Genomic DNA, 25211 nt, shown 5'->3' on the forward strand with positions numbered 1-25211 from the left:
TTTAATGTTAGTATTAATTATGCATTTTAAATTTTATGTTGGATATGTGTTTGTTTTTCTATTTAATATATATTGTTATTGTATTTTAAGTTGTTTGGATAAAATATAAATAAATAATTTGTTTGGTATAAAATAAATACTTGTTATAATTTAAAGGATCATTTTGTAAATAAAAAAGTTCATCTTCAAAATATGAAGATATGAATAGTATACCTTCAAATATGAAGATACACTATTCACTCCTTCATTTTGAAGGTGAAAATGAAGCACCATTGGAGAAGATTTCTTCATTTTATTCTTCAAAATGAAGGAAAAGGTGAAATTTGAAGCACCATTGGAGATGGTCTTAGGTATTTCAGTGACTTCTTATGGATGGTTCAATCCTATGCCAATCCCCATCAAAACTCCACCTCCGGATCTTGTATGCAGCCTTAGCTCTAGTGACCGCTGGAACTGCTGGGATAAGGGTGGCTTTGGCATCTGCGGGTGCAAACCAATATGATAAACCTAGACACAAAGGAACCTTCTTCAACTGGTACTTCTTTACGGTAAATACAGGCGCAATTATTAGCGCGACATCAATTGTGTATACGCAGGAGAACGCTAGCTGGAAGCTCGGGTTCGGTCTTTGTGCAGCTGCTAATTTGATCAGTTTCATAGTTTTTATCTCCGGGAAGAGATTCTACAAGCATGACAAACCAATGGGAAGTCCCTTCACAAGCCTGATCCGCGTTTTAGTCGCTGCTATACTGAAAATAAAAGCTGTTATATCTTCTAAAGAAGAAGATTATCACCGGGAGCTAGAAAAAGATGGCAAGACTTCCGTTGGAATGCCTTCCAAGAGCTTCAGGTGAATATCGTGTTTTTATGACATTTAAAACATAAACTGAAAGAGCTTTATATGTGCAGGTTCTTGAACCGTGCAGCATTGAAGACTGATGAGGACTTAAATGAGAAAGACGGCTCAGTTAATAACATCTGGAGGCTATGTTCTGTTGAGGAAGTAGAAGATTTGAAATCTGTTCTCAGAGTTCTCCCTCTATGGTTAGCAATTCTATTCGTTGGAAATTCCATTGGTTTTCAAGCAAGCATGACGGTTCTACAAGCTCTGGTAACAGACCGAGGACTCGGCTCTAGATTCAAAGTTCCGGCCGGGTCACTGCAAGTAATAGTACTCATCTCATCATGCGTCTTTCTTGTGCTCAATAACTGGACTATGTATCCCATGTATCAGAAGATAACCCATAAACAGCTAACACCGCTTCAACAAGTCGGTATAGGCCAAGTTTTCAACATCCTGAGCATGATAATCTCTGCCAAGCAAAAAGACTAAAAACAGTTGAAAATGAGCATCTAATGTCAGTTTTGTGGCTCTTTCCTCCTCTCGTGATAGTTGGAATTGGCGATGCCTTCCATTATATGGCGAATGTAGCAGTGTTCTATGGAGAGTTCCCTGAGTCTCAAAGGAACACAGCAACCTGTGTGACCTCGGTGGCGATTGGAATCTCCTTCTATTTAAGTATAGCTCTAATCAACCTGATACAGAGGGACCACCACGTTGTTACCAGACGACATTAACCATGGGAGAGTGGACAACGTCTACTGGGTTTTGGTCATTGGAGGCGTTCTAAACCTTGGCTATTTTCTTTTCTGCTATTGGTGTTACACATACAGAAATTTCCAAGATGATAACAGACAAGATCCTAAAGATGTTACAACCTAAGACACAACATGTTTTGTTTCAGTTTCTCTACATTTAATGTCTCCATGTCTGGAATAATATCTTATTTGCACCTGTGAACTCTAGTGTTTGACCATCAAGGTTATATAATTTCAGATAAAAATTTGGAATCGTGGATTATGACTGAGCAACTTATAATCTATTAATTTCAGATAAACAAATTAAAGTTAGCCACCACAAGAGCAACAAAGACTACTCTAAAGCCCTTAAAGGTTAAACTTAATCATTTAACGAGTTATATTTACTGAGATTTACCTAGAATGACTCATAATTTAGGAAAAATAACTTAAATGACACCCATTTGATTTGGATTACTAGACTAACCCATATTTTAAGTAGAAAGTCTAATTAACCTTCTTGATTAACATTAATAACAATCATGCCATTATAATTTAATTAAAACAAAAAAAAAAAGAAATTAAACTAATATTAATCAATAAATCAATTTTTGCCCCTTTATTGTAGAGAAACCAAAACGACGACATTCACTCTTCTCTTCTCTTCAAACTCCACGATTTCTCTCCCAAAAAAACCCTAGAAATCCTTGGTCGCCGTCGAGTCGTTGTTTGAAGTCGCCGTCGATTCTCCGATAGTCTTAATCTTCCGTCCAAATGCATGTCGAAAGCTTCGCTCGCTGTGGAACCTCTGTTGGTTGTTGACTCGCCGTAATTGCTTTCTTCTCCGGTGGTTTTTCTTCGCCGGCGACTCGATCTCTGGCGAGACGTTTTGGTTTCCTTTCCCCTCTGCTTTGCTTATCTCGTGGTGACTGTAACTCTTCTTCGGTGTCCTCGTTTTCTCTTGTTTCCAGCAGCCTTGGAAACCTTAAAAGCATCCCTGGTCTGAATTAGATGGACTCCTACCAGAGACAAAGATAATAAACGATCAACTGGTAAAAATCAACTCCAAAGGCTTCTTGACCATCAACAGCCAACCATCAGTCAACGCCGAGAGATCTGATTCCCCAACTGTTGGTGAGGATTCAGTCTCGTTAAGTCTCTGTTCTCATAGAAAATAGTGTTTCAGAGTTTTGATCACTGATTCATCGATACTGTATGATTTGCAGGGTGGGGAGGTCCTGTTGCATATGTATACCAAAAGGCTTATCTAGAGTTCTTCTGCTCAAAGGAGAAATTAGATGCAGTGGTGGAGAAATGCAAAGCTTTGCCATCGATTACTTACATGGCTGTGAACAAAGGAGAAAACTGGGTATCGAACACTGCCCAATCTGATGTGAATGCTGTTACATGGGGAGTTTTCCCGGCTAAGGAAATCATTCAACCAACCATTGTCGATCTCGCTAGCTTCAAAGTCTGGAAGGATGAAGCATTTGGGACTTGGTGAAGAAGCTAGGCTAACTTGTACCCAGAAGCTGACCCTTCCAGAAACTTGCTCGAAGAGGTAAGTTCATATATTTTTCTTGATCTGATCGGCTTTGTTATTGCTCTTGACTATGGTTTATTTAAAATGACTAATGGACATTTTGATCCAAAAATGCAGGTGAAGAACAGCTACTATTACATCAACGGTAACATATTCGCGGTCTTTGCTGATCTTTGAGAAAATCAAGAAACAATTACAGTATATCGGTTTCCTACTACTTTTTAGATTTGCTTTCTGTACTTTCTCTAAAATATTTGGATTTTGGTTTTTACATCTTTTTACCATAACAATATTTTGATGTTATTGATAAAAAAAAAAGCATCAGTTTCACTACCTTAAAGATCCAAAATAAAACAAATCTTCGGTTCCATTAAGTCATCTAATTGGTACTACGAGACACAAAGTTGTTTGTTCTAATAAAACTTAAGAAAATCTATAGTGTTTAGTGATACGAGAGGCCAGAGGCCAAATATATGCTCCATCAAGTATACGATTCCATTATTCAATCTATATTACTTTCAAATGATATCTAGGAAGAGGAATATTAGGCTAAACATTGGTTTAATGGTTGTTTACTTACATTTGGGATCAACGACATGTCCATCTTACGCCACAACCTTTACTATTATCAACGACAAAAAGCCACTTCGTTTTCTCAAAGAACTATTTTCCACACACGAGAATCACCTGATCCATGCCCAATTTTTTGGACTTCGATCTCACAACAATCAAAAGGAAGAAAAACAAAAAAAATATGGAACGACACTCAAATAGAAGGAGAGGGATGAAATCGTGAGGGATCAAAAAGAGAACAGAAACAATTGAAGCAAATTTGATCCCGAAAAAGAAGAAAAAATAAAGGATGAAATCGTAAGACATTGGGTAAGCGTAAAAGAAGAAGACAAAAACAAAAACCGTTTCTGGAGCAAAGACCCTAGAAGAATATTCCTTCTCTAAATATTAGGAATTTAATGCATTAAACGTCAATTATGGCAATAATTTGTATAAATCTGTCAGAGATAATAAAAGTTTGTCGTAACCAAACGCAATCAAACCGGTTTAAACATACAAGCAAACTGACAAGATTTGGAGTTCTGTCGAATTTGAGGCTAGATATTAAATCTCATGTAACACGATTTTTTGAAATTTCAAAAACAAATCTGCCAACCAAAAATCTGTCAACACTAAAAAGGTTATTCTAGTTAGAAACAAATCGGTCATAACATGACATGAGAAAATCTGTTATGCTTAGGGTCCAAAAAACATAACTGTCATAACTAAAAACAAATCTGTTATCACTATGCGACTGTTTAGTAATTATATATTTTTTTTGAAAAAACCTGCTATAAAACGCCAGATTTGTCAACAAATAAAGAAAATCTGCGAATACATAAAACAACTCTGTCATCATTATATATCAATTTTTTGTGTTAAAAAATCTGTTATAAAACGACAGTTTTTTTAAAAAATCCTAAAATCTGTTGCCAAAATAAAGAAAAGTCTGCGGTTGGAAAACAAATTTGTGGCATATTTGTTTTATAACCATTGAGAATCTAAAAATTTTAGGAAAATCTGTGGATACAACATACAACAAATTTGTCGCGAAAAAAAAATCTGCGGAAAAATATAAATCTGTCATTACTAAATCAAACAAAGTCTGTGGTACAAAAAAAGTCTGTCGAAGAAAGTCTGTGGTGGATCAAATAATCTGTCGTACTAAATAAATCTGTCGCAACAGGAGCCACAGATTTAACAAAAACGAGAGTGGCAGTATCGTAAATAAATTGTATTTTTTTGCCACGATGGAATTAAATATTAGTGGCATTCTTGTAATATGTTTTTTTCTCTATAAAGCAAAATAGGGGCATTTTAGTCATAAATATTACCCATATAACCCATATTTTTGGTATGCCATTCTAGTAATTAAACACAAATTATGGGTCACTCTAGTAAATTTCCCTTATATTTAAGCTAACTAAAACAAAGTTTGAAGAAATGAGAATTATTTCCTAAACTGATATATCTGTTTAAGGTGAAGAAACTAATCATGCCCAGATAAACAGAAGTTCATGTCCTATATAAGGCTTTGCTCCTTTCTATATAAGGCTTTGCTCCTTTCTTTTTCCTTCTATCTTATTCTTTGCTCCTTTCTATGTTAAGTAAAATAGATTATATCTACTAATCTTCGCGCTACCACAACGGATTGTTAGTCTATGATCAACACTTTGTTCCTTATATAACCTCTCATTGGAATCGAAGTGGTGCGATCTCTTCTCCCGCTGCTATGTTTGTTATACTTTCCTCATTTCCATTCTTCTGACAAAACAACACAACACGTCTTATGGCATTGCATTTCGACACCGGTGGTGTTATTCTTCTTGGTTCTTCTCCCATTGGCGGTTTCCTTAGGCCATCTTTATCGGTAGAAACTGTAAGAGTTTCTCAAAATATTGTATTTTAATAATTATCATATAATCTTATTATTTATTTAAATAATTATTGAGAAAGTAATTATTTAATCTATTAAAATATGACATGTGTAAAGAACAGTTTCTCTGGATTTCTCTGCAGATCAACGTTTCTCAATCTCTATCCTCCTTTATTATTATTTTTTTTGTTTTTTAATTTAAGGAGAAACCACGAGAGAAACTCCTAATGGAGATGCTCTTAACTCTCACTCCTAATGGAGATGCTCTTAACGGCAGGACTGGCCTATGATTTATGGTTCTGTAATAATTACGATTTAATAAGGGTCAAATGATCTATAGTATATAATTTTTAAAACATTATAGGGGTAATGAGCCCCATGATCTATACAAATTAACTTTACAAATTTGAGACAAGACAGATGCTTATTCCGGTTCTGCCAATGCGTCTGACGACTCTATGATGATTTTGGCAGGCACTTTGTTTTTTTTTTTCTTTCTTTTTTTTTTCTTTCTTCCATGATTAATTCATCGAATTTGCCATTTTTTAGGTCTAGATTATGTAGATAATACTGTCTGCTAACTTTTGGATTTTGAGAAAACAAATTTTTCCCTAGTTTGTTGAAACTTGAAACATGTGAATCTCATTCTCCGAAATAGCAGTTGTGAATTGATACGAACCTTATCGAAATTCATTGGGGGAGAGGGATATTGACTCTAGGCCAAGTACTAGTAATGTTTAGTATATACATCTCCACTATCTGTGTCCGTGGTCCCATATATATATATATATATATATATATATATATATGTATTATTTATTTTTTCGCCTTGGTCCCATATTTGAAAGTGACCAATGACCATAACACTCAAGTTGAATGCGTTCACACATGCGCTCGATACCAAATTTCCAATAACAACGTTCCCATAAGTTGAAAACGAAATTAAAAATCTACATAATAAACAATTTCGCTAATTTGTATTCATAAATAAATTAGACAACCATTTTTTAAATTTGCATCTTATATAATGCTTATTGATATCAGTATAACATATTTTCTACAAAAAGTCGTAAGATGTTATGTACATAAACTAAGATCTAATAACACCAGATTTTAACGTTAGATTTATAATCATTAGTTGAATAACACTGGATTAGTATTGGATTTCAATTCTATTAAAATCCATCATTGAATAACACCCCCTAATTATCTTATTAGATAAAACTCTTTATTGTTTGTATACAAAACTTCTTACAAATTTCTGACGAGAATATACAAAATATGCCCTCCTGCTTCTCTGACACGTTTTTCTGATAACCAAAAATTGCCTTGAAAAAAAAAAAAAATTTGCCTTGACCAAAATAAATGTTTGCTTAGCCACCAAGGGAAAAACCATAACAGAACTTCTCTGCTCTCTCTCTATAAAAAAGTTTCTCACTTTCTCATTCTCATTCAGAGTTCAGACATTTTTGTCACCTCACTCTCATATATATTCTCTCTTTTTTTAGTGATAATTAAATAATGAAGTTATTGTCTCCCAACAGCTCTAGTAGAACCAAGCAATGGCTTCCTCCAAGAAGAGGACAGGTCAAGATTATGATCGTTCGCAAACTCCGCAAATCGATAGCTTCGATCGGTTCACTGTGGAAGAAGAGGCGAGATTGTAATTAAATAATTGTGTACATACTTTTTTGTTATTTTGATGTTTATTATGTCCATACTTTGTAAGATGTAATCTGATGTTATCACGTATGAAAAAAGGTTTTGTTAGAAGATACTTTTTACTTAATAATCTCAATATTATCTAGAAAATTTTTGTTTTTTCCTCGTAAAGTTGTTACATGTCATAACGTTTTTTTAAAAAAATGATGCCAACGGGTCTTCGACCAAACCAAACTGAGACATGCACAAAGCCTAACATAACAATTAACAAGTGTCATCAATTTTGGATTCACTTGTAGCGATGATACAAAGAAGATAAAACTATAGTATATACTTACATGTGTCAAATGATTAGTATAGGTAGCTCAAGACTATCTATAGATCTAATCAGGCTCTTCTCAAACATTAGCTTGATTCAGTGTAGACTGTGTGGTGGCAAAAAATAATCCATCAATGTTGTGCTGCACCATCGTTACAAACTCTATGTATTCAATTTTTTTATCCTATAACAAGAAAAACAAAATGATTTCTCGTCTTATACCATAAAATCTCAAAGCGAGATAATATCTATGCATACATGTATCCCACATTGTCTTATTAGTTCAGATTTTATTAAATTTGTTTGAGTAAAAAAAAAAGACAAAATTTTTAATTTTGGTTGCACCTAATGCAAATGCACCTCTTGCACTGGATCAACAACGGGTCTGGATCTAATCATCTAAAACCCGAATTTGAACAATCACATGTTTTGCATTCCTGTTAATCAGATTTAATGTGAGTTAATCCTTATCTACTATGGAAAATTATCAAGAGGTTTGAGATTAATTCTACTTAGAACCAGCGAGTCAGCGACAACGACTGTAGTAGCGCGTTACGAGAGTGATCACATTCACACGTGTCTCCCTTGCCACATCTACTTACCAATCATAAACTGATAAAACCTTGTAGATCACACATGTTAATGAATTTAATTACATTATCTCTACTCGATTTACCAAATTAACCCTACGTAGCTTGCTCCGCAAGTGAAAGAATTGGTCTTGAAAAGACTTGGTCTGTGACTTTGTGATGAGTGTTGTGTCTCTCAAAGCCTTATTTAATAGCCTCTCTCTCAACGTTATTTTACTCGCATTCGAATTCGTTTCTCTGCTTCACTCTTTTGATTCCTTTCTACTTATTAGATACTATATGACCATGGAGCTTCCATCTCCTTACAGCTCAAGAAAGGAGGAATCAACCGTTCCTCCAAAGAGAGGCCGAATTAAGATCATGATCGTTCGCCATCTAGTAAGATCAGCAACCTCGATCGCGCTGCATCCGAGAAGAGGCCGAATCAAGACAATGATCGCTCGTGATCTAGTCGGATCAGGGAAAGAAAACAACAACGACGGAGACAGCAAAAGAGAAGGCTAGTGAAGATGTGTTATAAAGTTTTACTCTGTTTCATACAAAGTTTGTGGTAAATATTTTTGTATCTTTGTAAATATGTAAAATACAGTAGTATGTTTCTTTAGAAGTTTACCCGTTTTGATTTTTAACTCCATGTACCCCTTCATACTTCATGTGAAAAAAAGTAAAAATAAAAAAATCTGAGTTTTGATTGAGGATGAAATTGTAATTACCAAAACTTTGAGGTCGAATGTCGAAGAAAATATAAGTATATAGCTAAAACTGTAAATAACCTTTTTAAAAGAGAGGGCTTTTTTTTTTTTTTTTTTTTCTCTCCGCCGGCTTCTAATTAAGATGAATCATCTTCGAATCTTAGCGAGAAACTCGCTGCGGCGGCGGGATTTTAATCTCCGATCACCGTCTCGTTTCTTCAGTAACATTTCACCGGAATCGAATCGGTGAGTTCTCCTCTCCCGCTGCTGCGTTCCTTCCTTTTCCTCATTATTGTCTCTCTTCCTGACTCTTGACCAAAAAAAAACCACAGCTCGTCTTTTGGCATAGCATTCGATATCGATGGAGTTATTCTTCTTGGTTCCTCTCCCGTTGGTGGCTCTCCTGGCGCACTCCGGCGACTCTACGATGATTCCGGTATGTGCTATCTTTCGTGATTGATTTATAGAAGCTGCTATTTTTGGTCTGGAAGATGAAGATGAACTTGATTGCTTACTTATGAAGTTAGGTTTACGTTATAGATTGATTCTAGGCCAAATAGTGGTTTAGGTTTAATTGTAATCTCTTGTACATGAGTTTGAGGTTTCTTGTGGTTCTTTCTTTTGCAGGTGCTTTGAAGATACCTTTTTTATTCTTGACTAATGGTAAGTACTTTGTTGTACTGTTATGAGTTTCAAAATGAGTCAGAGGAGTGAAGTATAGTTAACATCAATTTTGTCATTGGTTTTTCTCATCTGGAGATTTACATTGGTTATGACAGGAGGTGGCTTGCCTGAATCTAAACGGGCTTCTGAGATGAGTCATTTATTAGGTGTTCAAGTTTCTCCATTGCAGGTTGATACCTTGTTCACATCACTTCCTTTCTATTTTATTTCTGTAGAATGTTGATGTTACAGTAGTCGCCATGTTCATGTTTCAGGTGGTACAAGGACATTCACCTTTTCGGAAGCTAGTAAATAGGTAAGTTATACATATAAGAAACCGTATTGCAACCTCTGCCTTACATTCTAATCTCAAGTATCAGAGTATCTGGACTAATCAAATCACATAGGGCACAAGACTTAGCAAACAATTTTATAAGAAATTAAGGATGCACTAATAGCCTTTGATTTCATCGCTTCTATTCCTTGGTTGTGTCAGAAAGTTTTTTAACGATTTGCTTGGACCAGGTTTGGAAATGAGCTCGTTGTTGCAGCTGGAAAGGGGGAACCTGCCGCGGTGATGTCTAATTATGGTTTCAAGTAAGCGCTAGGCTCTCTCTTGAGTTTTCTGATTTTCGTTTGTTGTTCAAACTTCTATTCAGGTGATTATATATGTGCATGTATTTTCAGAAACGTCATTTCAATGGACGAATATGCCTCTTACTTTGACAACATTGATCCCTTGGCGCCATATAAGAAATTCATGATCGGGCAGGATGGTCACAAGGAGCTTAGATCAAGAGAAAATGTTCTATCCCAAAGAGTTCAGGCAGCATTTATAGTTAGTGATCCAGTTGATTGGAGCCGAGACATCCAGGTTTCTCCTGCTTCACATATCTATATTTTCAGATGTGATACTTATCTGATACGCGTTATTTTTGTTCTTTTGTTGAAAAAAATCTTATAAGCACACATCGTAATAAATACGGCAAAGTAGAGTTTTGTATTTCCATATCAATGGCTTCACGATAATGTGAAACAAAAGAAAAATAAAACACATTTTAAATTGTTTCTGGCGGTAGATTCTCATAGTTTTTGTTGGGGCAGCAGAGCTTTATTAGAATTTTTGGTGTTCACAGTGAATAAATACTGATTGATGTTTTTGGTCAGGTTCTTTGTGACATTTTACGAACTGGAGGACTTCCTGGGAAAGAAATTGGACCTCAACCTCATTTGTACTTTGCCAATGACGATTTAGACTACCAGGTTCTGGTGAATCCGTTGTTATTTCTCCATTCTTTTGATTTACTATATGGGATACTGATGCATTGTGAACTTAAGGCAGACTGCGTTTCCTACTGAACGTCTTGGCATGGGAGCTTTTAGAATCGCATTAGAGTCAATCTTCAACAGGTAATAGCCAAAATCAAGCACAGACCTTCCATATGACACTGAACATCTTTTAGGAAACACGAGACTGGTCTTTAAACGCATAATCAATATGATATTTTTTCCTCATATGTTCAGTTCAGTTTTGCATGATTGAGTTTGAATACATACTTGCAGAATCCATGATAACCCTCTGGAGTACACATCTTTTGGCAAACCAAATCCATTTGTATTCAAGAACGCAGAAGATGTACTGAAAGAAATCGCTACATCCCCTCATTCTTCAAACCAAGGAAGTCGCCACTTCAGGACACTATATATGATCGGAGACAACCCTAAAATCGACATCAGAGGCGCCCGGCAGGTTTTGTGCTCTTTCTCTCAGACTTGACTTGGTCATCTCGCCATAAAACATTCCTCTAATCTTACCTCAAACCATTAGTAATCTGGTAAAAGTACATTTGTGTGACAGGCTGGGACTCCTTGGTTCTCAATCTTGACAAGAACCGGAGTTTTCAAAGGAAAAGATAACCATGCCGAGTTTCCTGCTGATCTGGTAAGCTACAGCATCACTTAGCCTTTAAAAGAACCTTATTATTATTATTCCTGCGAGTTAGTGTTCATGTGAAACTATTCAACTTCTTCAGGTAGTTGATTCCGTCGAGGAAGCAGTTGATTTCATTTTGACAAGAGAGTCTGCCAAGCAAAGCTAACTGTGATGAGTTATATCACTCTCATTTTTCTTGGCTAGTCCAAAGTATTTCTTGACGATTTGAGATTTTATTCAACATTCAACATATTGGTTATTTTCACGGCGAGGCCAAAGAAATGGTGTAAAATAACCAAGTAAACAGAAAACTAGTGATCATTTTGATACAATGGTTTCTCCTCTCGATGATTTGAGATTTTTATATCACTTTAAACATATTATGGTCTCTTGACGATTGTGATTACACTACTGAATCGAGAAGTCATTAATTTGGTCTTAAAACGTATAAATTCTCTTTCAGTTAAAGTTGATACTAAGGATCAAACTTCTAAGGCAAATTGGCGTTATGAGAAACATTAGCTTTGCAATAATTATTTTCAAATGATGATTCTTTCTTACCATATCACTGGTGTTACGCGAACTCTAATACCATAACGAAGAATGAAATTTAAGTTATCCTTAAACACAAACAAATTACATAAAATTGGTAAAAAATCCTCCAATCCAAATTTTAACCGAATCCAGCATAAAATTAACTCATATCCCAGCTAAACAGTAACATACAACATTCAAGACATTTTCTCAGCACCCAAAACTGTAGTTACATCAATTTCACTTCTCCACATTTAAACCGAAGTACCGAAAACCTGTATTCCTCCCTAAAATGAATTTATATTCATCTTTAAAAAATGGTTGGTTTTGAACTTTGCTGTTCAAAAACCCTACTAGTAAAACGATCTACCAAAATGAGGTTGGTTAAGGTTTTGAGGACGAAAATTCTCATAGCTAACTCTACCATAAGGAGGAAGGGGTTGCGGTGGTGGCGGATCAATTCTACGATTGTAGTCTTGCCACGGTCCCACATGCATTGGTTCTTCACGACTATATCTACCATCATGCCTATGGCGAACCAAATGACCATTTGTTCCAGCATTCAAAGGGACTTGTCTATAAGGATCATCTAAAAGGTTACTATGGATTCGAGCATTCAAAGGGACTTGTCTATAAGGATCATCTAAAGGGTTACTATGGATTCCAAAACGGGGAATTTCACGAAACTCTTCAAACCCGTTAAAGTTTCCGATATACCTGTTTCGTTTTCCTCTGGGATCTTCGTATCTCTCTTCCTCTCTCCACTGACCCGTTTCTTCTACAGCTCTGTAGTTGTTTCCCAAACAAACTCTTTTGCTGTAATGTTCTTCAGGAGGACCACTGAACCCGTTTCTGTAGTTATTGTGAAGTTGCTGTGAGTAAATGTTGAGAGAAGGCACAGGAGGACGAGGCTCCAGAACTGCTGGTTGGTCAAACGACCTATGTCTGAAATGCGTTCCAGTGATATTGCCGTTGAATGGCGGCAGAAGAGGATGAGACTCCACCAGTACTTGTTGGTCAAACAACATATCTCTGAAATGAATTCCAGCGATATTACCATTGAGTGGCCGCACAGGAGGAGGCTGCACAACAGCTTGTTGGCCAAACGACTTATGTCTGAAATGTGTGCCAGCGATATTGCCATTGAGTGGTGGCATTGGAGGACGAGGCTCCACAACTGGTTGTTGGGCAAACACCTTCTGTTTGCGATGTGTTCCAGCAATTTTGCCATTGAGTGGCGGCACAGGAAGACGAGGCTCCACAACTGGTTGTCGGGCAAACACCTTCTGTTTGCGATGTGTTCCAGCAATTTTGCCATTGAGCGGCTGCACAGGAGGACGAGGCTCCACAACAGCTTGTTGGCCAGACACCCTGTGTATTCCAGCGGTCTTTCCATTAAGTGGCGCCCCAGGAGGAATCTGCACAACAGCTCCTTTGCCAAATAACCTATGTCTGAGATCTGTTCCAGCAACCTTGTCATTGAGGAATTCAAAGATGTCTTCGACAGTTCTGTTTATGGAGCTGTATATCTTTTTGGCTCCTGCACCATTAACTCGCCTTGCGACATTTTGAGACACGTTAGTAAAATCCTCAACCTGTAAGACACACGGAAAAAAAAACTGATATAAGAAAAAGTAAGAAGGCAAATGTAATCTTACTGAATAGAGTTTTTTAATAGCTTACACTAATGGATCCAACGCCAACTTTTTTCCACTTTTTAGATATCCAAAGACCGTTTAGCACACTGACGCAGAGCCCTTGCCTCCAAAGGAATTCTACGGATTGCAACTGCAAGACAGAAATGCTAATTCGTTATAACAAAAGCATGTACTGCAGCTTGTTCTGTAATTAGTGTTTGGGTTTAAAGGTAAAAAGATATAGCACCTTAATAAAAAAGGTTGCAAAGAGTCTACCCAGAGATTCCTGATTACGCTGTCCCCAGTTTAAGAACTTTTGTGCCCTTTTCTCCACGTTAGGAGGATCAATTCCATCTGGAAAAGAAAAGACTCAGTTAATGTCATTACGGAAAACAGGAATATGTTGCTAACACGCACGTTAAAAGAAGAGTATTAAAAATGTTATCTGTCATCAAATGTTCTATTAGTATCACAAGCTTAAAAATGCCTAAAGAAACTCTGTAGATGTTGAATCTGCCAGAAATCAAATGACCGCCGCAAAAAGAACAAAACCACCATAGTTCTCCTTCACTTAGTTTAATGTGTGGATACTAATATTACCTTTAAATAGCATAGAGAATGGAGGTAAAATGGGAGGATTTTGAGTCTGCACATATGACAAAGGAGAAGCAATTAGGCTCGGAAGTATTTAGTCATTCAACATTCAAAGTTCCTCATACGCCTGAATAGTATCTGATCAGATACTATTCACATGCAACTTCAAATGATGCAATAAAAAACCTAACACTTTTATCCAACTTGCTTTTAAAGGCTAAATTTATCCAACAAGTCAAAAAGAACTAAACACATGAAAAGAAACAAATTTCTTCCCCATTAAACAGCCAGATAAACTACTTACTTGGGCATAAGTCAAAATTCTACCTATAAGAATCCACCATCCCTTGTAAATGTAACTGGAATAATAAGTTGATACCTGTAAGTGAAGAGCGACTAGCAATGTTATAGATACAGAATTCAGGGTTCGGTGTAGCGCACTGTTAACTTCATGTGCTTTGGCCCAATGCTTAACCTGACATATGAGAATAATCACATTAGTAAATATATTGACCACAGACTACACATATCGATAGCCGAGTTAACAAAAAAAAACAAAACAATCTATATGCTCGTTTTGAACTTTAAACACTTCCATCAATATAAAACCTATGGTTAGCCAAACAGTCACTAGCATTAAATTTTCTGCTGCTACTTCATTAAAATCTGTGAGCATCGTAGATTCCACTTAGATAGTGAAGAGAAATTTGTTCTGAAAAATTAGTCAGTACTGGGAAAACTTTTGTTAAATTGAAAATCATTAAAAAAAAACTGAAGTAACTTGAAAGAAACTACAACAACAAACCATAGGCAGTTCATAAGAAATCTATAACCCTAAAAAGTTCTAGTCATTCAAGAAATGTTTTTAGTTTTAACCTGCCAACAAGAAGAACTAAATTCTGTTGAAAAAACTCACAAGTCATTAGTACTATAAGGATAACGAAAGCCATTAGAATAGAACTTAAAATCTTACCAACATACAAAGTTTTTGAAACCTGCCATCAATTTGAGATATGATGCGAACGATCTGTGAATTTAAAATGCCGTCTTTATTTTCGACAGACAAATCACATTCAACACCAGTCCCTTGATCAGAGAATTTGACAATTGGCACCTTAGCAGAGAAGATAGATTCAACATTTTTAACATGCCCTTCTCCTACAAAAGAAGTTTAGGCAAGATATATATGAAACTCATCATTTTAAGAATCTCGTATTCACGTGTCACTGATATACTAAAGCAAGACTGCTGGGGTTTTTGGTATATATGAAAAACAATAATGGAAGTTGTCATACACCTTAACAGCTGCCAATGACTTGAACAAAAAAAGAATGTCTCAGTAATAATAAATTCTTTCCCATCATGGAATCAACAACAAGAATGGAACAAATATCTTACCCTGCAGAGACCGGAGCTTCTTTGCAAATCTTTTAAGTATCTCGAGCTTCTTCTCACGAGGAAGTTCAGGTGTTCCATTACCGAAGTTAATAGACACGTCCAAATCACTCTGAGAGGAATACATATCCATCACGAAAGACCCATACGCCTCAAGGACAGGGCTGCTCTCTTCAGAATTACCTAATGAACCACAAAAACAAATAAAACCTCTGCTAACTTTCGATATCAGTCAAGCTAAATAAGATAAAAAAAAACTACAAGTAAATCTTAGATTACCATAAATATCTATAGCCATAGCATTAAGGTTTTTCACCAATTCCTTCCTAGTATCGTAATCAGCAGAAACCGGTCGAAAAGAGCAGTAGACATCATTTAATACCTTATCAAGGTCCAGTAAGATATAACTATCAATCTTATATCTCTTTAATGCTATTGACACAGTGTTGTTCACCTTCTTTCGAATCGCTGACATCCATAAACCAAAACAAAAATCAAGATTCAACAATCTGTAGTGAACACAAACAATCTAGAAAATTTCATCAAAAGAGTAAAGTATTAACCTTTACTCGAAACATTCTTATCCTCAGCCACATTCCCTCGCGAGTCCATAATACCTCTCTAATCCTTAAGCAGAGGTACTAAACCTGCAATAACATAGAAACCATTCACATCAAAAATAATAAAATTAAAGATTGGAGTCAAATAGGAATAAGATCAGACAAAGACTCAGTTTTTAAGCATGGGTTCGATTAAAAACCTAATTATTATCAAACTAAGATCTAAAGGAGCTCGCTCTTTTTTTATATAGCGTTCGAGTTATTGTGAGGATAAGATCAAACAAAGACTCAATTTTTAAGCATAGATTCGATCATGTTAAACCCACGGAAAATCTGAAGGAAAGCAATTGAAGTTTGAGAAGTAAGGTAAGGATACGCACCGGAGAATGTTTTTGACAGAGGAAAAAGGCGGCGACAAACTTAGTCGGAGATGATACAGTTTTACGGTCCCGGAAGGGAACCGTGGTTATTTGGGCAAGAGACGCAAATTTGTGAATGCGAGAGAGAGAGAGAGAAGGTGGCTTGTCTCGTTAATTTTTTTTTTTTTTAATTGTGGTTTTGTCTAAGTAGGTTATTTCGGTATTTATACAATTATACTAAGATTAGTACCCCTAGGTTTTTCGAAGTTTATTAATGAGTATTTGCATTGCATACCCTAAGACTACAAAATAATTAAGTCAAAGGATATGCGGCAAAATTGTAAATAAGACATCTTCTAGAAACAGGGCAAAAAGACGAAATTACCCTAAAACCACATCATCAATTTTCACTTTTTCTCTCCCTTTCTCTATCTCTCCGCCCACAAAATCCCACCGCCATTTGCCGCCTCTCCGTCACCGGCAACATCTCTCCCCAATTCATGATCAATATGGGCTTGGTTCGTAACCGCAACGGTACCGGCGACGAGAACTATGGATGTGTTGATTCTACGACTCATCAACGGATCGGTATCTCTATCTTCTCCTTCTCCTTCTTCTTCATCTTTTTTTGTTCTTCTTATGGTTTGAAATTGTCACTCTTCACATCGATTGCTTCTCTGTCTCTAATGATCGATTTAACGATCAAATTCCTTCTCTCTGTAATCAATCGTTTCTGATTCTTAAAAGGGTTGATTGTGGGTAATTGACATGCAGTTTTAATTGGTGAAGAAAGCTTCCCGATGAGAGAAATTGAGAAACTGAGAATCTCAAGGTGTTAGAGTTTTTTGGAATTTTTGAGAGAGATGTGAGATGGTGAAGATGAGGGTATTTTCGTCAAAAATGTTATGTTGTACCACTTTCTCTCTCTTGTTTTGCAAAGAAAAAAACTTGTTTATGTCACACCTAATTATTTCTCAAATAATTAGCATGCAGCTAATTGACTCTTTATTAATTAGATTAATGTAAATTAAGATTTTATAATTTTACTATATATGATAGTAAGATAACATTTTAGATTTTTGTTTTTTTTTATTTTTTAATTATTTGTGTGTTAAGCATATTTTTTAGAATAAGGAAAAAAAAAATTGTTTTTTGTAAATAATTAATTTATTTTGTAATTTATTTTTTAGAATAATTTATTTTTGTGTTTGAGTTTTTGTTGTTGGCTCACCTTCAAAGACAAAAGAACTATAGCATCATCTTTGATTTTATTGCAAGACCGAGAGTCGTCGATCGACTTCAGACCGATCAATTTCAAAACCCTCTTGAAGAAGGTTCTATCTTATCGTTTTCAAGCTTTATTGTTTAATTTTGTCTTTGTTTCAAAAACGTTCGACTTGTGAGCTCCTTAGCAAAGTGTTTATAGCTTTGTGTTCCAAGTTAATTTTAATATAAGTTTGGTGTGCACAAGAAAAATGACTAACGAATTTCTCGAGCTAATCAAAGTAATTTGCATTGCAACTAAATAATAATGTATAACCCTAAAACGATGGTGAATACATCGTAAATTTCACGAAAAAAAAAAATTATGTAAATGATTTATAAAAGTATTAGTTTGACTCATATCAATTTACCACATGCTCTTAAATGATGAGGTATTAAGGTAGGAAAGTTCTTTTAGCTTTGACTTGCATAATAGTTTTGTAGAAATAGAATTGAAATCTTTCTCTGAGCGCCAATGATAAGGTAATGCATTTGAAACTCTTGTTTTTTTTTTTTTTTTTGTCGGCCATTTCCACTGCATTGAAAATAAAATACATAGTTTACAACTTTCAGTACAAAACAGAGCCATACGTACTTGGACCTTGTTACAGTGGTAGATTAACAAAGACTTACATCTATAAAATCCAAGAAACAACAAGAGAAGAGTTATTGACTCTTGCTTCTTTTGCTAAGCTATCTACAATAGTATTTGCTTTCCTTCCAATGAATCTGAATTGATAGGAGTCTTGAGCTAGATTAATTATATCATCCTGATAACCTTGAATCTCAGTATGTCCAGAAGGAATTTGATTTCCAAGCTTAGCTACTTTCATTAAATGCCCTTATAGAGTTAAGAAGTCTCCACAGAAAGTAACATTGCGGTAATTTAAGCGCTTCAAATTGAGGAGAGATTCTCTCAGGGCAATAGCTTCTGCTTCAAGGGCTGAATCAGTAGGATCAATTGACGCATAGCCCTTGAGGATGTAGCGTCCCGAAGCATCATGCAAACACCAAACAATACCCGCTTTACTGTGTTGATCAACCCAAGAGGCATATGTACAACAACAAAGAGAAGGAATTTTAGCAAGTACCTCTTGATGGGAGTTTTGACTTGCTGTTGTTGCATCGTACGTAGGATGAGGAGTATTAGTAGCCTCCTTCCACAGACATAAATCAAGAATTGCTTGGTGGATGATGTTAGGGATAGAACATCTTCGATTATTAAAAAGCAAATCATTTCTTGCCTTCCATATACGCCAACCCAGAGAAAGAAATAAATGTTCCTTGTCTTGTGTTGAGGTTTTGATAGAAAGCAATTGTTGAATGTTATCTAGTAGATTATGATTTGCGTTGAACTGACCTGGAGTAGGGAATACAGGAGAGAGTTCCCAAATCTGTTTAGCAACTCGACACTGGAATAAAAGATGATTAGTAGACTCATTTGCTTCTCCACATAGTATAGTAGACATTCAGATGAAATCTTGATGCGTCGGTTGGTTAGAGCATCTGCAACTGGGAGAGCATTGTGAATAACTTTCCACCAGGAGTGTTTAATTTTTGGAGGAGCAGATAGGGACCAGATGGATTTACTTAGCATATTGATTTTTGCAGACTCAGGATTTGATGTTGTGGAGGACTTAGTAAGTTGGTGATAACCTGATTTGACAGAGTATTGACCATTTCTTGAGTAAATCCATGAAGGTGCATCCGAAGATGGTATAAGTTTCAGCCTTATTATTTTGACTAGACGAACATCATCCGGATGCATTAACTTACTCAGCTTATCTTCATTCCAGCAATTAGAGTGAGGCAATATAAGACCTGAAACTGTGAGTTGATTAGTTTCAGAACAATTTATGTTTTTTCTGGACGAAGCGGATTATCAATCCATGGATCATGCCAGACTCTAATTTTTTGTCCATCCCCTATTCTCCATTTCAGGCCTTGTTGAATAAGTTGATTACCTTGATATATACTTCTCCATGCATGGCTTGGTCGGTGTCCCAGATTTGCGTCTAATAAGGCTGACTTAGCAAAATATTTAGCTTTTAAAACACGGCTAAGCAATAATTGAGGCTGTGTAAGTAGACGCCAACTTTTCTTTGCTAGCAGAGCAATGTTTAAACTATATACGTCCCTGAAGCCCATACCTCCATATTGCTTTAATCTGGTCAGTTTGTGCCATGTTACCCAAGATATTTTCTGCTTCTCCTTGGTATTTGACCTCCAAAATCTCCGAATCTGACCTGAAATTTGATTAAGAAGCTTTTTCTGGTAGAAGAAAGCAGGACATACTATACGTTGGAAGAGATGTAGCTACAGAGTTTATCAAGACTTCTTTCCAAGCTTGGGAGAGAAATTTGGAATACCAGCTTTCAAGTTTTTTTTCACTCTTTGGAGAATATAAGAAAAACATTAATGAATTTATCCCTCCCAATAGCTTCAGGCAAACGAAGATATCTACCAAATCCACCAACATGCCCGGCCCTGACCTAAAGCCTGGGAAGCAAGGGCTTTAGGCGCCAAATAATATAAAAGTTTTAGGGGCATCAACTTTCAGTTTTGTTCCTTTGGTGTAGTGGTTTTTAATTTTTGATTTTTAGTCTCTTGTAAAGAGTTCAAACCAAGCCCACGTCTAAAGTCCAAATAATTTTTCTAATCCAACATATTCTGTTTTATTTTAATAATATAAAATAGCAAAAACCAAAAAACCCAACTTTGTTAAAATAGGATAATTACATTTATCATTATCACTTTATCCTTTTGACCCCTAGTAGCTTGGCCCCTAAGTAGTTTGGCCCCTAAGTTTTCATCCCCTATAAATACCTCTCCTTTGAGAAGTAGAGATTGTACGCATAAGATAAGAAACTCAATAATACAAGTTGCTCTCGTTTCTCTCTTCTTCTTCTTTATTATTATAATATTTTAAGCATTTTATTCAACACGTTATCAGCACGAGTAAGCTCTCGTTTCTAAAAACATCCGAATCTCTACACGATTAAATATTTAAGGTATAGTGAAGGTAATATTTTAAATTATGTTTAAATTTATTTAAAATTTGTTTATTTATAATATTTAAGGAATGGAAGGTTATACCTCCTCCTTGATCCTATGGAAGGCTATGCCTCCTGAAACGGATCATGATCATATGGTAGACTCTGCCTCCTGAGATCATTATTTTATAATTACATATCCTGAAGATATTTATTTAAAGTTCCTGAAGAACTATACAAAATAAAATATATGAAATAAAAATGTCCAGAAGACATATGAAAACGTTCCAGAAGAACTATATAATAAATTTTGTCCATAAGACAAATTATAATTATTGTTCTTTTAATTTTGTAATATTTTAATTCATGTTATGTTTATAAATTCCATTATGATATCTAAATTGTTAAATTTTTAACTATCTGATTATATATATTTACGATTGATTTTCGGTTTAATATTTTCACCAACGGTCATGAAGAAATTTTTCAAAATTTTACACTTTTCAAACGGCTAGGAACAGTATTTATAACGGTTATGAACAATAAATTTCAATCTATAAATACAATCATATTTCATTCATTTCATTTCACTCATTCATCATATCTCTCTCTAAAATCTAAGAAAAAAAAATGGTTAATTCATTCTTAGTTTTTGTAATAGGTTTTATTTTTGTTGCTATTTATGGTTTAATTTTTGGAAAATTTTCTCCCGAAGAGTTTTTAATGGTTTCTATTTTACTTTTCTATGTAATTGTGTTTCTTGTGATCGCTTCACTTATGAAAGTACCTTATATGTTTTAAATTAATTAAATGAAACTTTTAATAATGACATTTGTAATCGTTTGCATATTTAAAATGGTTCAATTTAATTAAATAACATTATCATGCCATTTAAATTAAAATTGAAAAACGAGTAAATTTATGTTTAATAAATTATTTTATATGTTTACTGTTATCATGTCAAATTTGGCAAAACTCGAGATCACTGCCCTTGATATCTCTGGGAATAATTATATGAGATGGGCCGTTGCAGCAAAGAGGCATTTAAAAGGAAAAAGGCTCCTTGACACCATCGATAAATCAAAATCATCTCCTGAAGAGGATAAGGCAAATGCCATGATATTTTTAACCCACCATATCCATGATGGTTTAAAAGATGAATACATCACAAAGGAAGATCCCGCAGATCTTTGGCAAGCACTCGGAGATAGGTTTGATCACCAAAAATATGTGATCTTACCAAAAGCGAAACATGATGGCTGAACCTCTGGTTTCAGGATTTCAAAAGTGTTGCCGAATATAATTCCGCTTTGTTCGGAATTACTTCCAGGATAATGTTATGTGGAGAAAATATAAGTGATTATGATATGATTGAGAAAACTCTCCAAACATTTCATCCTGGAAATGTACTTCTGCAACAACAATACCGAGCAAAAGGATACACGAAGTATTCTGAACTAATGCAAGTTCTGTTGGTTGCAGAACAAAATAATGAAATTGTGATGTTGAACCATCAATCTCGTCCGACTGGATCAGCTCCATTCCCGGAAGTGAATGTTGCAGCATCCAATTATAATAATTACGGACGTAAACGCGCTCGAAGTAATGATCGTGGTCGTGGACGAGGTGGATATGGACGTGGACGTGGACACGGAAGAAAATTCGGTCCTAATGATTCCACTAAAAACAACAATAAAAGATTCAAAAGGAACGAAGATGGTCGCACGATTAAGCAACATGAAAATGCTTGTTACAGATGCGGCATGAAAGGACATTGGTCCCGTACCTGTCGTACGCCGAAACATTTGGCCGATCTGTACCAAAAATCACAAAAAGAAAAAGAAGCCAACCGTTGTACATCAATCCAATTATACAAAAAGGATTTTAAAACGCTTTAATATGGATAAAGCGAATCCTTTAAGTACTCCAATGGTCAATAGATCTTTAAACGTTGAAAATGATCCATTTCGACCTTGTGAGGATAACGAAGAATTTAAAATAGGATAATTACATTTATCATTATCACTTTATCCTTTTGACCCCTAGTAGCTTGGCCCCTAAGTAGTTTGGCCCCTAAGTTTTCATCCCCTATAAATACCTCTCCTTTGAGAAGTAGAAATTGTACGCAGAAGATAAGAAACTCAATAATACAAGTTGCTCTCGTTTCTCTCTTCTTCTTCTTTATTATTATAATATTTTAAGCATTTTATTCAACAAAACAATTTTTTTTAACGAGGCAGTACACAATAATGTAATTAAGGGGGAGTGTTAAAATAGGATAATTACATTTATCATTATCACTTTATCCTTTTGACCCCTAGTAGCTTGGCCCCTAAGTAGTTTGGCCCCTAAGTTTTCATTCCCTATAAATACCTCTCCTTTGAGAAGTAGAGATTGTACGCAGAAGATAAGAAACTCAATAATACAAGTTGCTCTCGTTTCTCTTTTCTTCTTCTTTATTATTATAATATTTTAAGCATTTTATTCAACAAACTTTTGTTACTTGACGGTTCCTCTTCTTCTTCCAATCTATTATATCGTCAATCTCCTCTGCCCTGTATCTTTCTTCTCTTGTTCCCCATGTATGTTTCCTTTTTTTTTTCTCCTACAGTCCTATTTCTTCTCTGTTTCTTTTTTTTTGTTAAGTTTTTCTGTTTTTAGAAAAAAATTCTAACCATGAAAGTTAACAGTTAACATATGATGGATTCTCATACAGTCGGACTCGATCTAGGCGGTGGTGACATCATCAACCGTATCTCTGGTCCTCCTTTATTGATGTTTCTGTACGATTTTTTCAAAACAAGTAAACTTTTTGGTGATATTTTACATAGTTTTAGTTATATTTTGATTGGAATTAAAAAAAAATAGTTGTGATTAAGGGGCACCATTTGTTGGTGTGCTTTAGGCATCAACCACCTTCGGACCGGCCCTGTCCACCAATTTTGGAGATGCATGTAAAGGTACTTATATTTCTCTGAATATCCGGAGGAACATTCTTACCAAAGAGAATTGTAGATTTTTGAAAATTAACATATTGTCCAGAAGCAGCTGCATAAACTTGAAGTAGGTGAAGAAGATGCTGGCATTCCGTCTCCGTAGCTTGAAAAAAGAGAAGAGAGTCATCAGCAAAAAACATATGTGATCTAGATGGACCTCTTCTACTCGCTTTGAAACCATGAATGGACTTAGTATCTATTGCATGCATGAGTAAGTAAAGATGATAGGCCTTCAATGCAAAGCAAATAGAGATATGGTGAGAGGGGATCACCTTGGCGCAGACCTCGTTGTGGATATATTGTTTCAGTAGTGATCCATTAAGCAACACAGAATAGGATACTGATGTAATGCAAGTCATTACCCATCGGCACTACTTCTCTGCAAAACCAAGACGCTTTAATACAGCCTCAACATAAGTCCATTCAATTTTGTCTAAAGCTTTAGCAATGTCAAGCTTAAGAGCCATGAAAGGATGCTTTATTTTCTTAATACAAAGAGAATGCAGAAGCTCGTGAGTAACAATGATATTATCCGTTATGAGACGACCAGGGATACATGCAGACTGAAATTCAGAGACAATAGAATGCAACCACGATTTAAGAGGGTGTTATTGGTTTATTAATTTGTAAATCCATATAGGATTTGAAAATCTCTATTAATTATGAAATCAAGATATATGGATTTTGAAATAACATGTGTTTACCCATGGATTTGAATCCTTCTATTTTTCTCTTTCATTTCCATTCAAATCCATTTAAAACATAATTTGGATTCTCAAATCCAAAAACAAATGACTAAACGAATAACATAGGATTTTAATTAGTATTTATGAATCATAGAACCAATAACACATGATTTTAATTAGGATTTTAAATTCAATGATTGAATAACAAATGATTTTTGTTTGGATTTCTAATTCCTTATAAATCCATGAACCAATAACCCCTCCTAAGTCTATCTGCTAGGATTTTAGAAATTAGTTTAATGCTATGTTGCATAAACTAATCGGTCTAAAATCCTTGACCTGTGTGGGAGACTCAACTTTTGGAACAAGGAAGATAAACGTATGATTGATATTTGGATCTAAATAACCAGTTTGAAAAAAATATTGAATATATTGAACCACACCTTATTTGATTGCATTCCAGTGAAATTTGTAGAAGCCTGCGTTAAATCCATCTGGCCCAGGCGTCTTATATCAATATTCATTTGTGATAGAGCTTGAGCATTTGAAACTCTTTTAAGACAGTCTTTAGTCAACAAAATAATAATTTACTCTTAATTTGTCAAAAAACAAGAAGACGAAACTCTTCATTTTCATATTACTATTTTCGCTGAGTTAATAAAGATAGCACCTTAATAAAAAAGGTTGCAAATAGTCTAGCTATTGATAGATTTTTGACCACGTTGTCCCCAGTTTAAGAACATTTGTGTTCTTTTCTCCACGTTAGGAGGATCAATTCCATCTATA

General features: G+C 35.3%; 5 protein-coding genes and 2 long non-coding RNA genes across 8 annotated transcripts; 6 read left to right on the plus strand and 1 right to left on the minus strand.

Moving 5' to 3' along the window:
• Positions 1-365: 365 nt before the first annotated feature.
• On the plus strand, positions 366-1953 carry LOC9311813 (protein NRT1/ PTR FAMILY 2.1). Its single transcript, XM_021026342.1, is given in 4 exon segments — positions 366-850; positions 910-1316; positions 1319-1548; positions 1550-1953. Coding segments are annotated over 4 exon segments (1293 nt in total). The 5' UTR covers positions 366-368; the 3' UTR covers positions 1724-1953.
• A 614-nt stretch (positions 1954-2567) lies between these two features.
• On the plus strand, positions 2568-3454 carry LOC9311814 (methylenetetrahydrofolate reductase 2; the record flags this gene model as incomplete). Its single annotated transcript, XM_021026344.1, is given in 3 exon segments — positions 2568-2712; positions 2805-3139; positions 3239-3454. Coding segments are annotated over 3 exon segments (540 nt in total), but the record flags the coding sequence as incomplete, so codon positions are not given.
• A 1632-nt stretch (positions 3455-5086) lies between these two features.
• On the plus strand, positions 5087-7319 carry LOC110228187. The gene is made up of 2 exons (XR_002331784.1): positions 5087-5552; positions 7094-7319. It is a non-coding gene; the product is annotated as an uncharacterized LOC110228187 (long non-coding RNA).
• A 656-nt stretch (positions 7320-7975) lies between these two features.
• On the plus strand, positions 7976-8749 carry LOC110228185. Its single transcript, XM_021024777.1, has one exon. It carries the CDS (start codon positions 8280-8282, stop codon positions 8622-8624), a length of 345 nt encoding a protein of 114 aa, XP_020880436.1. The 5' UTR covers positions 7976-8279; the 3' UTR covers positions 8625-8749.
• Positions 8750-8918: 169 nt separating this feature from the next.
• LOC110228184 (uncharacterized protein YKR070W) lies at positions 8919-11788 on the plus strand. The gene is made up of 12 exons (XM_021024776.1): positions 8919-9058; positions 9145-9248; positions 9440-9475; positions 9592-9665; positions 9751-9791; positions 10001-10072; positions 10163-10349; positions 10643-10738; positions 10818-10885; positions 11039-11225; positions 11334-11417; positions 11509-11788. Exons 1-12 carry the CDS (start codon positions 8955-8957, stop codon positions 11572-11574), a joined length of 1119 nt encoding a protein of 372 aa, XP_020880435.1. The 5' UTR covers positions 8919-8954; the 3' UTR covers positions 11575-11788.
• A 206-nt stretch (positions 11789-11994) lies between these two features.
• Positions 11995-16659, minus strand: LOC9311815. 2 transcript variants are annotated; one of them, XM_021024774.1, is made up of 10 exons: positions 16509-16659; positions 16132-16215; positions 15848-16036; positions 15572-15751; positions 15147-15331; positions 14553-14648; positions 14180-14225; positions 13827-13933; positions 13626-13730; positions 11995-13537 (listed from the first exon to the last, which is right to left on the minus strand). In XM_021024774.1, exons 2-10 carry the CDS (start codon positions 16178-16180, stop codon positions 12296-12298), a joined length of 2199 nt encoding a protein of 732 aa, XP_020880433.1. In that variant the 5' UTR covers positions 16181-16215; positions 16509-16659; the 3' UTR covers positions 11995-12295. The 2 variants fall into 2 exon arrangements, with proteins under 2 accessions (XP_020880433.1, XP_020880434.1); XM_021024775.1 differs by lacking the exons at positions 16132-16215; positions 16509-16659 and having other exon boundaries at positions 15951-16038.
• Positions 16660-16773: 114 nt separating this feature from the next.
• LOC110228186 lies at positions 16774-17499 on the plus strand. Its single transcript, XR_002331783.1, has 2 exons — positions 16774-17075; positions 17262-17499. It is a non-coding gene; the product is annotated as an uncharacterized LOC110228186 (long non-coding RNA).
• Positions 17500-25211: the final 7712 nt, after the last annotated feature.

Source organism: Arabidopsis lyrata (genome assembly GCF_000004255.2).
Source record: "Arabidopsis lyrata subsp. lyrata unplaced genomic scaffold ARALYscaffold_5, whole genome shotgun sequence".
In the NCBI taxonomy this organism is placed as follows: domain Eukaryota; kingdom Viridiplantae; phylum Streptophyta; class Magnoliopsida; order Brassicales; family Brassicaceae; genus Arabidopsis; species Arabidopsis lyrata.

Excerpts from the sequence above, each read along its gene's own strand:
- LOC110228185 (XM_021024777.1), top strand. The coding sequence starts at position 8,280 with ATGAGTGTTGTGTCTCTCAAAGCCTTATTTAATAGCCTCTCTCTCAAC.
- LOC110228184 (XM_021024776.1), top strand. The coding sequence starts at position 8,955 with ATGAATCATCTTCGAATCTTAGCGAGAAACTCGCTGCGGCGGCGGGAT. Across the intron at positions 9,476-9,591 it reads TTTTTTATTCTTGACTAATG|GAGGTGGCTTGCCTGAATCT; the intron begins GTAAGTACTTTG and ends TGGTTATGACAG. Across the intron at positions 10,350-10,642 it reads ATTGGAGCCGAGACATCCAG|GTTCTTTGTGACATTTTACG; the intron begins GTTTCTCCTGCT and ends GTTTTTGGTCAG.
- LOC9311815 (XM_021024774.1), bottom strand. The coding sequence starts at position 16,180 with ATGGACTCGCGAGGGAATGTGGCTGAGGATAAGAATGTTTCGAGTAAA. Across the intron at positions 16,037-16,131 it reads TAAGAATGTTTCGAGTAAAG|CGATTCGAAAGAAGGTGAAC; the intron begins GTTAATACTTTA and ends TATGGATGTCAG. Across the intron at positions 14,226-14,552 it reads TAGTCGCTCTTCACTTACAG|ACTCAAAATCCTCCCATTTT; the intron begins GTATCAACTTAT and ends TCATATGTGCAG.